This window comes from Pollachius pollachius (assembly GCF_949987615.1).
Source record: "Pollachius pollachius genome assembly, chromosome: 3".
Classification (NCBI taxonomy): domain Eukaryota; kingdom Metazoa; phylum Chordata; class Actinopteri; order Gadiformes; family Gadidae; genus Pollachius; species Pollachius pollachius.
This window is the reverse complement of record NC_136936.1, coordinates 2,303,282-2,319,316: the sequence shown is the minus strand read 5'-3', so window position 1 is coordinate 2,319,316 and position 16,035 is coordinate 2,303,282. Positions and strand designations below refer to the sequence as shown.

Here is a 16,035-nt window from a genome sequence, read left to right as displayed (position 1 = left end):
GCCATTCACCTGTCTACTACGATAATTATGTCTGATGATGACCGTTAGAATGATTTGACGTTGTGTTGTCTGATCTGGGGGGAGGAGGAGCTGCTGCGCAAGTTTCGTGCGCGATATGCCTACTTCTCAAACTTGCTCCAGATGTCTAGGCCAGCCTATCCCTACTCCATTATTTAGAATTGTGTTTTAAAACAACATAGATTTGCAATGGAAAAGTTGTAAATGAGTAGGACAACATTGCTCGTGATGGACTAGGCAGACTGCCAAAATCGGCTGGAGCTGATCTGCTGCGCAGAACTCCAGACCCGGCCGCTTATGTGCCGGGGCTCCGCCCCGGACAGCCCCGGCCCAATTTAACCTCTGTATATATATATATATATAGGAACTCGTTAGCGTATCTGTTTGTGTACGTTCGCTATGCAGCCCTGCTATTGCGTATTCACAGACTGGCTTTTGTCAAAGGAATACCCGGTCAATGATGGATTTAATATGGACACAAACGACTAAACATTGGATCTTTGTATGGATTTATATGCACGTTACGGGATGAATTGATAAGCTCCTGTAAGGGCTACGATGGCACAGATGACAGCTGATTTGGAACGGAACAACAGCAAAGTAAAGAACCCCGACTTTTTTACTGTTCAATTATTAATGTTGTTTTTGAACGAGTATTGGAATACTCGCTCGGCATACCAAACGAGTATTCGAAGCCTGTAAAATGGTATTCGGGACAGCCCTACGTCTTAGCACACACACACACTTGACATCTGTTTTGACCAGACTTTCAGAAAGCAGCTGTTTGCTAAACAAGTGAGCAGTAGAACATCCACGGGTGTTTCCTGCAGATGTTGAATGATCGCAGCCTCCTCAGGAAGGACAGCCTGCTTTGGGCTTTCCGGTGTATTTACGTAATGTTCACAATATCTAGTAATTCTTATTCAACAAAATGCCAAATTGGAGTTGGTGGAAAACGGGTCTCGTCCTGATCTGACGTCGTTCATGTTATGATTTTGGGATTTTTTGCTGGCCTCTAGTGGCTACTATGACCTTGTGTTTCATGCTTCAAGTCATCAACCTCAGGTTTGCCACCTGAGGTTAATCTGTTGATTACCATGTGTCCAATTAAGTGTGGGTACTTAAACCTTGTTTTCAGTTCCTGTTTTTGTCCAAACGCCCATAGTAAGCTTATGCTAAGAACTTTACTCTGTTTATCGTATATTCGCCTTTTTGAGTTTTTTGAGAACTAGAATATCATTTTGGATTTTGGAATGTACCTTGTTTTACCTTTTGTCTGTAACTCCTGAGTTTTTGAAACGTGTTATTAAAACTTTTCATTGGAGACTACCTCTGCATCTGAGTCCGGTTTTAGCCCTGTTCCAGCCTAACAGTTCAGACAGCTGTCCTGCCGCCAGTTTGAAGAAATATGTGTTTGGAATTGATAGTAAACTACAAAAGGCTATATATAAATTACATAGCCTATAATATAGTTCGTTTTACTTAACATTCGGCCAGATTGGAGTCGGTCGACAGTGGGACACACTTCATTAGTTCAATATTGTCGCCTTATTATAACGTTGTCAGAAACAGTGTTATTATTAGTTATTATTGTGGAATACATTAATAACATTTGTGTAATTTTATTTTTTATGTCTGTTGAATTTAAGCCTGCAAGGCAGAAGTATATATCATGTCAATATCAATATCATATCAATCATATCAATATCATGCGGCCTTTACATACGACATGCAGACAAATAAAACCACACCATGCTCAAGGTAAAAATGACGTATGATGTATTTCCTGATCGAATTGAATAGGGTTTCTCTGTTTGTTGAGGCATTTTGAGTTCAGAGTGAGGTCTGTCCAACTGCCAGTCGGAGTGATCGAGGCCTCCCCTTGGAAATCGAAGAGGTTCCAGACATAATTGCATTTGCGATTAGTAGCCCCTTTTTTTTATTATTATTTGTATGTATCGTAGCCTATACATTTTTATAATTAATGCATTGTAAATGCAACGACAACAACGACACCCACCCCTGGTCGTCCTTTGGCCTATAAACATCAAACTACAATACTTAAAAAATAAAATGATGTTACTAATAGGCTACAATCGGATTCCTTCTGCTTTTTTAAAATAAATATTCAAAAGATTGCGTACACATAATAACTATCTCTCTCTACCTGTAATTACGAGGTCTTCGGGGTCTGCGAGGGTTTGATATGCAGTCCTGCAATCCTGAATATCAACATAGTCTAGGCCTACAATCACAAAAAATGGGTTTGCACTTCTGATTAATCCAGTAATAATATTCCCCGAACCTAAAGATGAACTCAAGGGGATGATTGAAGTCGCATTACATAAGGATTATTCTTGTTTTAAATAGCTTTCTTAATTGTCCCATTGTATTAGCCTATTTATATTTATTGAAACGATGTTCTGGTTGTTTGACCGACAGTTTATATCTATTATACATTTGTATTTCTGTTTTTATTTGTCTGCTGTAATCAGGGTGTCATTGAAAAACGGAGCCTGCTGTCAACGGCCTCCCCTGAATAGATAAATGTCCGTCTGCGTTGATCCGCTCGGACCATGGACCTATTAAAGAAGGATCGGACGCCTCCTCCAGAAGACGACAGGTGAGGGGTGGTGATTGGTCGGTTTGCTGCTTGGCGGGCTTCTAAGTGGGCGTGGTTTCCAAGAATCCTGATCTCACTTATCGTCCAGAATGAGGAAGCTTCAAAACGAAAGTTAAATCGAAGAGGGGAGAAGCCACGTAAGCGATGGAAGGTAAGCCGTGTATTACATACCATGTACAGTTCATACACTTTTTTTTTTATGTTGCACACTTTGCTGTAGGTTACAATGGTTGCAGTATATGATAGGGGTTCAAATTCGGCTATTTATTTGAACTTGAGAGGTTTGGGCGATCAGGTTCCGTTTCTTCTGCTGCTCGGCAGGTGGACGCAGAGGGAGCAGTTTCTTTATACATTATTCCACTTCAAGCAGCAGGCTCGATATCAAACACTGCAGTAGGCCTTTAATAAGAAGCAGAGGAGAGTAAGAAGAAAGCAGGCTCATGTGAGAAAACGAGGAACCTGAACCAAGTTATCAGTCTTTGGCCCGACCACGACCCCATTTCACCACAGGAGGCCTACACAATCACGACCAACGGAGTCGTTCATTTTGATCTTTGTATTTAGGCCTAGGCCTAGGCTATTTGTTTTTAAAACGGGCCAACGATGAATTGATATTGACTACAGCATTGTACATTTAATATTGCCTTTTGCATTCTTTTTCAGACCTAAAAAGGATCCGTAGTGGATTTGTGCAGAAAGTTCCACTCCCAGCTTTGAAATGTCTGCTGGATGACCTTTGGCAGGGCAAAGTGTTGAGTACCGACGACAAGGACTCTGTGATGGAGGAGCAGGCGGGCAGAGCTGACCGGGCTCGGTGTCTGATCGACATGGTGATGGCGAAAGGGGAGAGAGCTAGTCAGGCGATGATTGATAGTATGTTGGAGAGGGACCGGGAACTATACATCACCCTGGGTCTGATCCTTCCTCCCAGCCCTACTGATTGTGTGGGTGAGTTGTAACTAGGAATGGGTTTTCTCAATAAGCCCTGCCCACTTTATTATGACAAGGCCTAACACGAACCAGAGCAACGGCTTCTTTATCCTTTCATCTCCTGGGATCCAACCATTGATTATTGTTATTTCAGGACATTTGTTTTGCATATCCAAAGCCATTCTCCCTACTTTGTTGAAAGTGGGAAATAATTATAATTTAAATACCCGAACAGCACAGCAGCAGTCTAATGTTTTTTTTAAATTGTAGTTTGACAATTTAATTTTTTGGAGAAAGTCTTTGGTGTTATAGTAACGTTGCAATGAATCGACTGTTTCAGAATTGAATGCTGAATTGAATATATCTGCACCTCAAACAGATCTGACCTGAGGAGAATAAATGGTGGCTTCAGTCTTGAGGAATGAAGAAAGAATTTTTAAAAGCTATTAAGTCACAACATTGTATTCACTACATTGGTTTTATTTCAAACGTCAGTTGTGAGACATATTGTTCCCCTGTAATGTGAGTTCAAATGTCATCGATAAGAGACATGAAATAAAATATAGAAATAAAACATTTTATAAATCCCTGATGTTTTTTCTTTCCTTAACATTCTAGCAGGAAGCCTTTTGGCTGGATCTCTGGAGGTTAAAGCATCGTATTAAGGAGACTTGCATGCAGTTATTCAGATCAAATTTGTCAAGTAAAACACTGCACCAAATGCCTTGTTTTACACCAATTGTACGAGTGATCTTTATTTTCTGTTACTGGAAGTTTCCCCAACAGAGACGAAGGGCAGTACCTCTGAACTCAACCTCAGCACTGAGCAGTTCAAGACAGAGAAGCTGAAGGACAGAGACAACGTTAGTCCTTCCTCTGCCCTTTAAAGGCTGCGTCCTGTTGTCTGATGGGTTGTTCTGATCGTTATAGGCTCATATTATTTGATGTGAACTGTGTGAATAATGCATACCGTAATAGTCATATGTCATGCACCTGTTTCCTTTCTTATATTGAATGATGTGGTCAGATATACGCCGTCATGGCCCCAGCCATCAGGACGCGCATGGCTCTGCTGATCACCAATGTGAGCTTTGACAAGGAGCAATACCGGAATGGTGCTGAGAAAGACGAGCAGGTTATGAGCGAACTGCTGAGCTCACTGGGATACAACGTGAAGCAACACAGAGACCTCAGTGGAGCGGTACGTTGGGCCTCACATGAGATATCATGTGATCCGTGGTCCTGCGATAAGTGTCTCGTTGACTGATTCATGTTCTCACACAGGCAATGGACGAGGCCGTCGAAAGCTTTTCTAAAGACCCCCGTCTGGCCACAACAGACTCTGTCTTTGTGGTCATCATGTCCCATGGGGTGAAGAGACACATTTTAGGGGTCCATCACTGCGAAGAAGTCCCCGACCAGTTCCCCATTGACAATATCTACAAACACTTGAATTCGGTTCGTTGTCCAAAACTGCTAAACAAACCCAAAGTCATCATCATCCAAGCCTGCAGAGGAGGTGTGCTTGGGGTTCCTTTTTTGATTTGATTATACCATAACCATAAACCTGTTGTACTATAATTCATTTTAAATGATTCCTGAAACCTGTAGCGGATTACTGGTCTACTCCATTGACTGTATTCCCTTCCAGATAAAGATGGCTCTGCGATAGTTATGGATGGGCCTGGGTCTGTCCCAGAGCAGGCCCCGGTGGTGCAGGTGGATGTGGCCCTCCCACCTCATCTGGCAGACCCTGTGGATGAAGACATCGAGGAGGATGCTATTATTAGGGTGCACAGAGAAAAAGACTTGGTTTCGTTTTTGTCCTGCACCGCCGGTGAGTTTTTTGAGTTTTTTTGGAGAATTTTTTTTAAGTTGAAATGCAACTTTAAAAAGAAATAGGTTGAGGATACAAAACAAGCTGGAACTGTTCGAATTAGGTATTGCAAATGAACACCCTTCTCCGATCAACGACTTCTAATTATATTTTCACTCTATTCTGCAGACACGGTGTCGTATAGACATCGAAAGCAAGGTTCTTTTTTCATCCAATACGTTGTGGAGATCTTCAAACTCCACGCACACGAGGACCACATCGACGAACTCTTCAGAAAGGCACGTCACCCAGATCGTTTTCGTTAGGCTGGTGTGCGGAGTGGGTGTCCTTCTCTCATGCAGATTTCTGGTTGTTTGATGGACAGCCTCACATTCCCGTCCATCCAGATAGAGCTGACCACGACCAACAGAATGTGTTTGTTTCATCCTAGTGTGTGCTCTCCATCCCACAGGTCCAGAAGCGTTTTGAAGATGAGCCTCCTTCAGCGAGTGTAAGACAGATGGCTGTCAAAGACCGATGCACCTTAACCAGAAAGTTTTACCTCTTCCCCGGTATTTAGAATCAGGCTCCACGATGACCGATGGGAAATGGTTTCAACACAGCTAATATTGGTGAATGTGCAGTCACAATAATAACCATTAGTATATGTTACACGTGAATCTCCTAAGATGACGCAGTTTGATTGGTTCGCTATCTCGGGATATTGGGCAATGTCCCATGATTGAGATCTCAAACTCGGGATATTGTATTGCGCGCGTGATGGTCGTCTCGTCACGCTAATAAAAACAAATAAACCGCTAATAAAAATAAAAGAATTCTGGCAAAAAGTATTATCTTGTTTATTTTTGGAGTGTTCCCGTGTAGTATATTCACTATTCACTTCGCCTTTGGCGAATAATTGTTAAATATGAGCGAATACAGTAAATCTACTAACATCCTATACTTTCCCTCCATTTAGAATAAAACCATTGTATTATATAGATAATCTTGAAATATAGTGGGATTACTGTACTGACAGCGATTCTTATTTTCTTATACAACAGTAAATTCCGACAAAGTAATTGGATTGGACAAGAGGCATTCCATGAGTGCTGATATAGACTATAACAGCACTGGGAGTTTTAACTATACATGTATCACTCCGCTTTACAGGTGTTCTAACAACTGTTAATGTTATTAACGGCCTTTATGTAGCCCCTTTCCTTTGTTCAGAGACACTGAATCTAAATGTGAATCGATTATAATACATTACAGTAAAGATGATGAAATGTAGAATACATTTGTTTGTAAGTGAATTTTAATAATAAATATACATAGAATTCTACTTTATATTATGTGCCCGGATCCATTTCATAACGGTCGTTATGTTAATGTATAATAATTAAATGGAGAGTGTTACACAAACTGACACTAACTGATATCTGAGCCTTTTTCAGCCACCACCTAGACCTCATGCTGACAATTGGCTGAGTGTGTTGATGCAATGAATTAGCTCATTTAACAATAATAAAAAAACACCAGGATAAATAAGAACAGATGATGGACACACGTCCTCATGATAATGTGCATATGATCATTACAACTTTTATAGCTAAATAGTCTATAATAATATAGCTGTTTAACAGAACAGACAGTGACAGCTATTCACAACCACAAGCAACAGCCAAACACATACCAATGAACACACCAGCACACGCGCACAATGTCACACTCACACACGAATGCGTTGACTCACACATTCAGTATCACTCTGATGCTGTTTAAGCTGGTAAGGCCAAATGGGGAACAGGTTAAGTGACTACCTCACTCAGGAAGGGAGGCTTGGCAGTGTGGTCAGTAGCCATGGTCCCACAGCAGATCAATAACCCATCCTACATGTGGATGCATCACATCAGGGATTCAGCAGGGAGGCAGAGGACAACGGAGGGAGAAAACTTCTGCCATGCGGTAAGTAAACCCAGAACTGAGTGGATGTTTATAATTCAACCTGGTTAATCAAACACTGAGGGTTAACAACCGCCTGTCCTAGGCAACCCAAAGTGGACCCCCAAACGGCCCGCTTGGAAGTCAGGTGATGTGATGGTCAATTTGAACTACATTTTGTTCTTTTTTCTCCCTTGAAGGATCCACTTTTAGTAACACCTTCACATCTTTTGACAACACTCAACACTCCGATTAAACATTTTGCAGCACCGACATTTACCAAAGAGAAAGGCATGCAGGAGCAGGTCCACTGGGAGGCCGCTGTGTGGCTGTCTGTCTGCCACCTTCTGATCACAGAACTCAGCCAGAACGCACGCAGCTGAAGAGTGGATGATTGGCCTTTTTTGCAAATTATTGGTCTAGAGGTGCAAAGTGTTGAGTGAGTGTGGGATGTTGGTGTTGTTGTTGGTGTGTGTGTGTGTGTGTGTGTGTGTGTGTGTGTGTGTGTGTGTGTGTGTGTGTGTGTGTGTGTGTGTGTGTGTGTGTGCACAGGAGGCAGGCCGGGAAGGCGGAGGTGTCGGGTCAGGCCAGCGTCCCCCCGACCACAGAAGCTATCACTATTCCCAGCACCACACAGCAGATGATAATCAGGATTTTCTTCTGCATGATTGTTACGATTGGGTTAAAACACGTCATCAAGGGCAGCAGGTTGGGAGAGAAAAGAGAAATCCACACATTAGAAGTTGGAAACGTATTTTACAGCATGGAATACAATATCATGCATAATGCAGACACCGCGGTATAATTATATCCTATTTGATAATAGTACCCATGATAATATATATATTGGCAAGGATAATTGTAAGTTGGTTAACCAGGCTCCTTATTGGAAGGTAAATGGGGGTATTGTAGGGAATATATAATAACTATATTAACTGTCTTTAGTCATTTTCATTCAGTGAAACCAATAACCAATAATTTAGCTGTTCTCTTAGTATTTGTGTGGCTTCCTGTTTTCTGTTTCCTGTTTACTGTTCCGTGGCTTCCCATGTAACTGACTTGCATCATGCAGCAAGCATGCAGAGCTTTGTAAATGGACTGCCCACAACATGCAACGGGAGAAAACCATGCAAACGGCCGTGACCGGGACCCCCGTTCTGTCTGTGCGGGCAGACCCGACCCCACTGTGAGGCCCTAAAGGGGGGGCCGTGCTTCTGGAGGGACCACAGCCCCCAGAGGTCCCTGTGCACAGCCCGCCGTAGGGTTTGGTAGTGTGGTGACGGCCAATCCCACCGCATTCCTCCAGACACTATCTGACTATCTCACTATCTGAGGTCCACCCATTCTTGGACGGATCCTTCTCTTCTCTTTTACATTATTCATTTGTGAAAGGACATTTATGGAAGTAAATCTGTGTCATCGGATTTTGAAATAAAAAAGCCATTGAATTTCAAGCACTGAATATATATGCATTGGAATAACGTGTCTGGATTTTTTTGCCTATGAATTCCACTCTTTGAATCTTTATTTTTCAATGTTAAATATTCAAAATCAAATATTCAACATTAAACAATTCAACTTAAATATTTTCAACGTCCTGTTGTTCAAATTCAACAAGCCAAAGTTGCCGGCAAAATTCAATGTATGAAATTCAGTGTTAACATCCGGGGACCCAAGGAAGAGCAATCGATCCTAGATGCTAGATCGCGGTCAAGACAAGAGCGGGAACAAGAGCGTCACTCGCTGGGTCTTTCTTTCTTGGTACAAACATTAATTCTAAACAGTATTTTACAAAGTAGCCTATGATAGGAAATGCTCAAAGGTAAATCAACGTCATTAAACACTGACTGTAGTTTTTTTGGGGAGAGAAGCAACGGTGGTGGACCTTACTAAGCGCCCTATCCATTGTATCGGTCTGTAAAATGCTAATCAAATGAAATCATATTTATTTATTAAGCACATTTAATAACAAGGTGAGATGGGGATCTTATGTTTTATTTACGTTTTTGTTACAATGCACACCGTTTTCATTTTTATACTGCAGCATGAAATAAACTATGGACTAATCCCTGTATGTGAAGTGTGTGTGTGATTGCAGTGACTTGGCTGGATTAGCATGCATCGTAAAGTGTAATTGTAGTGGATTAAGGAGCCCAATTTATTAGGGCACCAATTTGGGGTTCCTTTGCCTACGTTTGGTGTGATACCGGGGCGATCTGAAGCCCGCTGCCCACTGTCTGAGAGCACAGAGCCGACAGTATTGCGCACTGAGGGGCCACTGAAGCAGCAGCAGCCTGTAGTTCCAGTGGAAGCACGGCGTGCCTCGGGAAGAAGCGCCCGACAGCAACCTGCTTTTAATTTGTCATCCTCATATCTGTATCATCCTCATATATGTATCATCCTCATATATGTATCATCCTCATATATGTATCATCCTCATATATGTATCTCGGTGCAGAATACTGTTGGCTCTGCGCGCTCGTTGCGCTCCCGTATCAACCGACACTTAACGTGCGCCCGGTGTCACAAAACGAATACCCCCAATCCGAGTGATCGATGATGATACAAACGTTATGTTTTAAGCTTGTTTCCTTACGTGAATGACTTCATGCCTGTCTACGTTTCAAACTGGTGCATGTTGCAGAAAATGTGCAATAGCGCCCCCTGGGGTCACACTTTTCAGTGGGTCGCTGAATTCTGTGTAACAGTATCTAAGATCTAGGATCGATTGCTCTTCCTTGGTTCCCCCGACGTTAAGACTGAATATCATACATTGAATTTTGTAGCTGACTTTGGCATGTTGAATTTGGGGACGTTGAAAATATTTAAGTACAATTTTTTTAACGTTGAATATTTGATTTTGAATGTTTCAACATTGAAAAATAAAGGTGAAAATTATTAGTTGAAAATTTAAAGATTAGTTAAATTCAGAGGCAAAAAATCCAGACACGTTATTTCAATGGATAAATATTCAGCGCTTACAGTTCAATGGCTTTTTATTTTCAAAATCCGATGAGACAGATTTACTTCCATAATGAGTGGTTGTAAGTCGCTTTGGATAAAAGCGCCTGCTAAATGACTTAAATGTTAAGATAGATATGATTTTTTTTACATATTTTTTAAGTAATTTTTGTATGGTTGTGATCCCAGACTTGGTAAAACAAGTTGACATTGTGCCAAAGAAAGTTTTTGTTTTTTGCTTATCTTGACATTTTTGATTATCCACAATGATAAGCACCATCTTTTATTATTTTCCCGGAGTGGCAGCTTCGTTTTTTTTAATATATATTATACATCTTAACATGGATATAACTAAAATCCCACTTTCAGGGTTTTCACCGTAACATTATCCTGAGCCAGGAATGTCCAGATGTGGTTTGTGGAAAAGGCTGCTTTCTTGCTTCACTTGTTTGACATATTTTTAAACCTGTCATGCCAACATAATATCATCAATACTTTTAATATAGTAAATATCACATTAATAGAATTCTGCACCTATAAACAATGGAATACATTAGTGTAAGCTTTTGGGTCACCATTGACACTTCAGTGGATTCATGTGTAATGTTTTTCATGGTTTCACTCATGGCTCTAAAGATCTAAATAGAAATGTGACCTCAGGTGCATTTGGAGTGAGTGGAGGCATGTATTCCTTATAGTAAGTAGAGAAATCTCTCTCTACAAAATCCTTCATACCCAAGGCAATACAAACACACAACATACTTCTTAAACAAGCACCACATACACACAATTAGGGAGAACAGACTGCCTTAAAACAAAGACAATGTTCTAATATGGCAACATGTTGGACAAATAAAGCTTTTGAAGTTGAAGTTGAAGTTGTCCCTTGCACGTGGTGCCCAGATCAGACGGAGGCTACCGGCCGCGTGGCGATTACAGCCGTCTCAACGGCTCCACCATCCCAGACCTGTGTCCAGTCCCTCATATCCAGGATTTTTCGGCCCGGCTGGCTGGACAGGTGGTGTTCTCTAATCACCAAGTTCTGGTTGGTCAACACGATATCCCTAAAACCGCAGTCATCACTCTGTTCAGGCTTTGAGGTCCTGCATAGGCCCTTCAGTCTTAAAACGCCGCACAAGCTTTCCAGCGTCTAATGGATTCCGTGCTGAGGGACCTCCCCTTCCTTTTTGTCTACCTGTCCCACCTACGGATCCTTTTTCGAACACCTCAACCAGCACGGCCTCACTGTAACCCTGACCCCGTCCGTCCACTTCCTGGGGCATCACATCACCTGGGACGGAGCTGGGCCACTGCCTTCGAAGGCAGCTGCGTGGCAGTTTAATCTCAACCTCCACGACCAGGGCTCTCCAGGAATCCTAGGGATGGTCAACTCCTACCACCGGTTGGTCCCTGGCGCCGCTGACCTCGGGTCGGCCCTGTAGGGGTAAAGGTATCGCTGCTCAGGAGGCCGTGGCCTGGTGGGAGGAGATGGTCATGGCGTTCTCAGAAACGAAAGAGGCCCTGGGTAACCTATGTGTGAACCTGTTTTGCACAAATCACGTCATGGAAAAGAGAGCATACTAACTGATAAAAAAAGAAAAGAAAAGTAGATTGATAGGGTTAGGTAGCCACGTAGCCTACGTTGACTGGAAACGATGGTAGATAAGCTGAGATCCTATCAAACAACCTTTGGACTTTTTATAATTTTGACTCATCTTTACCGAATGATATGATGTGCACATTTGTCTCTCAGTATTGCGAAGCGTCAGTGTCCAGAGTTTAGTTGTAGGCCCTACAATAGTGGTCGGTCTATACTGTGCTATTCTAATGGAAATTACTAAATGTGTACAGAGTACAGATCCACCGTCCTTGTGTTCTGTAGACTCCTGGTGTGACTCCTGTAGTTCATGTTTATCTCCTCACGGTCTGTGATATCAGGAGTTCACTCAGTTTCACACGGTACGGTTTTGTAACTTTACCAATTCCACAACATCATACAGGGTGTTTTTTGTACATGTACTTAAAATATAATAAAATAATTGTGGGCCTATTGTGACGTAGGCCTCCTATTGCTGGTTCCAGTAGTCCGTCTATAGGGAGTCGACCAGCAGTTTGATTCGTTCCTTGCCTATAGGCTAGGCTCCCATACATGAAAGGGATTCTTGTATAAAAATGTAATTGATAAATATTGTGATACATTAAAAAGTGCATTTATAGCCAGGCCGAATGGGAGTTGATACACCTGAACCTATGGAGTTCAATAAGTTGGTTAATGAATCATAGATTTATCACTGCTTTGTGTTGTCAAAATCTTTATCAGGGTGGAGATAAGCAATAACTCTGAGGTAGGCCTACGAGACTATATATAGACATTTTCAGGTTAAGATAAGAGAAGATTGATATTGGTTCATAATGCATCCAAACAAAGTCATGTAGCCTACGTTTACTGGACCTATGGAAGGTAAGCATTTGTCTTAAACTACCTTTTGGACTTTTAACATACACTATTACTTAACGATATGATACCGGCCGAATGGGAGTTGATAAACCTGAGCTCATGTAGTTTAATAATGCAAGCTGATGGTAGCTTAATGAATATGGTGTGCAGTTTGTAAAGTTTTTCTGTTGAATACACTTGTTCCAGATTTACCTCCAGCTTTGCCTCATTTATCCATCCCCTCCAAAAGTAAATTTCCATGTCACTTTTTCCAGATATATAAATTGAATTGAATTATACGTTTTATATTATTTTAAAAGTGTGGTAGAAGAAGTTGCACAAGCAACAAGGATAACCCATGCCCTTAGAGGAAGGTCAAGCAAAGCTGGGAGCTTCACAAGAAGTGGACTGAGGCAGAAGTCAGTGCATCAAGAGCCACCACGCACAGACGTATCCAGGACATGGGCTTCTACAACAGTAGCATTCGTCTTGTCAAGCCACTCCTGAAACAGAGACAACGTCAGAAGCATCTTACCTAGGTTAAGGTCCCGTTTACATGAGGAAGCTTGCGAGTAAAAATGACAAAATATTTAATCTGAAGTGCCTTTCGATTAGACGGTGACAGCGTTTTTGGGGCTTAAAAACACGAAGATGTGCAACCACCCTCCAGAGTGGAAAACTTGAATACGTTCCGCCGTAGCGTTTCCGTCTACACTGCCAAGACGCAAAACTCTGCTCAGATCTGCTCACGTCGCGTACGCGTTTATGTCACATACAGCGCCAGTACAGGGAAATAAACAAACATGTTGGATTATTTCCATGCGTCGGACCGTCAAGCTGCTCTGGCAGCTCTAATAAACTTACAGGAGTCTTTCCATGAAATGTACAGGATATGTACAGATAGTATTACTAAACAGAGAAGGATCTGTAATTACCTCTATCAGATAACAGAAGAAGGAAAATAAGAGAAGGGAAGAAGGAAGATAAGAGAATGCGCAGAATCTCTCTTATCTACGCAAAACGGCGCAGATAAGGGAAGAAGGAAGATTCTATGCATGCGGTCAGACATGGTGGTGTTGTGTAAACGTGTATCACAGCACTACCTAGCCGCCTGGCATGCATACCCAATCGAATTCCATACACGTCGCCTCACCGTATGCATGCAGATTTCCTCCCGAATACAAAGTGAAGACGCGACGCCACTTTTGCGTCTTCTGTTCAGACCGTCATCATGTAAACGTAGCTCAAGAGAACTGGTCTTTATTGTGAAGTTTCAACAGTCGATGACTTGGTGAGCCATGACATCTTCTGGTGTTGGTCCACTGTGTTTTATCAAGTCCAAAGTTAACGCAGCCGTCTACCAGGGCCCGGTTTCCCGAAACCTTCTTAGAGCCTTCTTAACGCTACGTCATTCGCAACCTCTACTTTAAGTTATACCTTAACATCTCGCGTGTTTCCCGAAACGTTCTTTGCTACGACTCTCTTACGTACGTCGTTCGTTGGTAAGATTGGTCTGAAGCGCTCGTAGAACCTTCTGAGCTCTACCATAGTGATTGTTCAGCTCCTGACGCTAGTCGCCGCAACGGTAACCTTTACAAATCCCCGTTGCGCTTGGAACTGCCACATTGGCAGTGTTTTGTTTCACCAATGGGTTTAAGTCATTCATGAAGAAAATAATTGCTGGAAACACACAGTATTGAATTACAAAAATATATGTAAATTAGTTACGAAGAGGCCCACCGTTGTTTTTTCTTCATTGTATAACCTTTCACTCAGGGCCGCCCCCCCCCCCAGGCTCGGAAGTCCTGTCCAGGGCACAATTTAATGTTGAGTCGCCTAGGGCACTGAAACGGCCGGCACCGGCCCTGACTCCAAGTTTTGCTTGGATCATATATATATATATATTTATTTATTTTGTTGCTTCGAGGAGGTCTGTTTGTCTGTGTATATAATAAATAAAATAAAAAATAAAAAAATATATATATATATATATATATATATATATATATATATATATATATATATATAAACTTAGCACAAAAAGTAAGGAAATTTGTGTTTGGTAGATATTTCTCTGTGGTGACAATGCTTTTTGGCAATAAATCTTTTACCATTGAAAGCCTGTTTAGTTCCCTTTCAATTGGTGCCCCATTTGTAAGGAACGTGCATTTGTGGGATGAACAGCAGCGCTGGGTATGTGGGTTGCACCCATGAAAAATTTGCCAAATCTTTTCTGCCATTGCCAAACAGGTTATTTTGCTGTTGCTATTGACACTTGTTTTGAGCTTCTGGTACCCCCAGGTGCTGTTAATCAGGTGCCTAATTGGCATCTGATTGGCAGCACCTGTGAGCATGGGCCCTACTACTGTAAGCTACAGTGAGTAAGGCCCCGTTTACACGAGGACACTTGCGGGTGAAAACGACAAAATATTTTATCTGAAGTGCCTTTTGTAACCCCTCTTTGCCTTATGAGGTTACAGGTAATTTTGGGTTTCGGTTTCAATTCGAAGTTGGACCAGTTACCAGGATTCTAGGTTAACGCTCATGGAGCCCAGGATGGAACATCAACACTGACCACACTCACACAAAACGCAGTTTCAGAACTGTATTGTTAACAACAATTTTCAACATGGAAAATAAAATGCACGCAAAATAAAATAGAAATATAAAGAAATGTCTTTATGGTCTTCTCTTCCTTGATATGAGCTCAGTTTATATCGTTGGGGCCCTTTGATCTTTGTGTTTCCTACCACACCGCAGGTTTGGGAGGTAGGTCAGTTGACTCTGTTCCTTGGTTCCGGCTCGCCATCTGGTTATCTCCAGCGGATGTCTGGAAGCCGCCTGGTGGCTATCCAGTGCTGGTCTCCTATCTATCGTTGACTACCGGTGTCGCTGATGTCCCCTCGACATCGAGCGTCACCAATTCAAATCCTTCACAAAAACCTGACCTGTAGGACAGGCCACATTCATACATCTCAGTAAATTACAACAGGCCATTGTTTCAGTTAAAATAAATAACATAAATATGACCTATATATTAATTTAAATCAATTAACAAAAATATATTATCCACATAGGTCTCACTTTACCAGTGAATGAAATAAAAACTCAAATAACTCAAAATAGCCTTTTAGCATCAATTGTCCGAATTAAATAATAATTGTCCGAATTAAATAATGAATCCCCCTTTTTCTCTCCTTCCATACAATGCACACAATAGCTTAACATTTAGAATTACCCCACGGTGTTAGCAGTTAACTCGTGCGTTAGCTCGAGTTCAATGCTAATTCGCCTTGGTCGCTACAC

The 16,035-nt window shown here is 41.8% G+C and overlaps 1 protein-coding gene across 1 annotated transcript; it reads left to right on the top strand.

Annotated features, from left to right (window-relative positions):
- Positions 1–2,662: 2,662 nt before the first annotated feature.
- Positions 2,663–6,660, top strand: LOC307072896 (caspase a-like). The gene is made up of 8 exons (XM_079732464.1): positions 2,663–2,792; positions 3,305–3,589; positions 4,346–4,434; positions 4,599–4,772; positions 4,856–5,090; positions 5,223–5,408; positions 5,577–5,686; positions 5,860–6,660. Exons 1-8 carry the CDS (start codon positions 2,786–2,788, stop codon positions 5,965–5,967), a joined length of 1,194 nt encoding a protein of 397 aa, XP_079588590.1. The 5' UTR covers positions 2,663–2,785; the 3' UTR covers positions 5,968–6,660.
- The last annotated feature ends 9,375 nt before the right edge of the window (positions 6,661–16,035 follow it).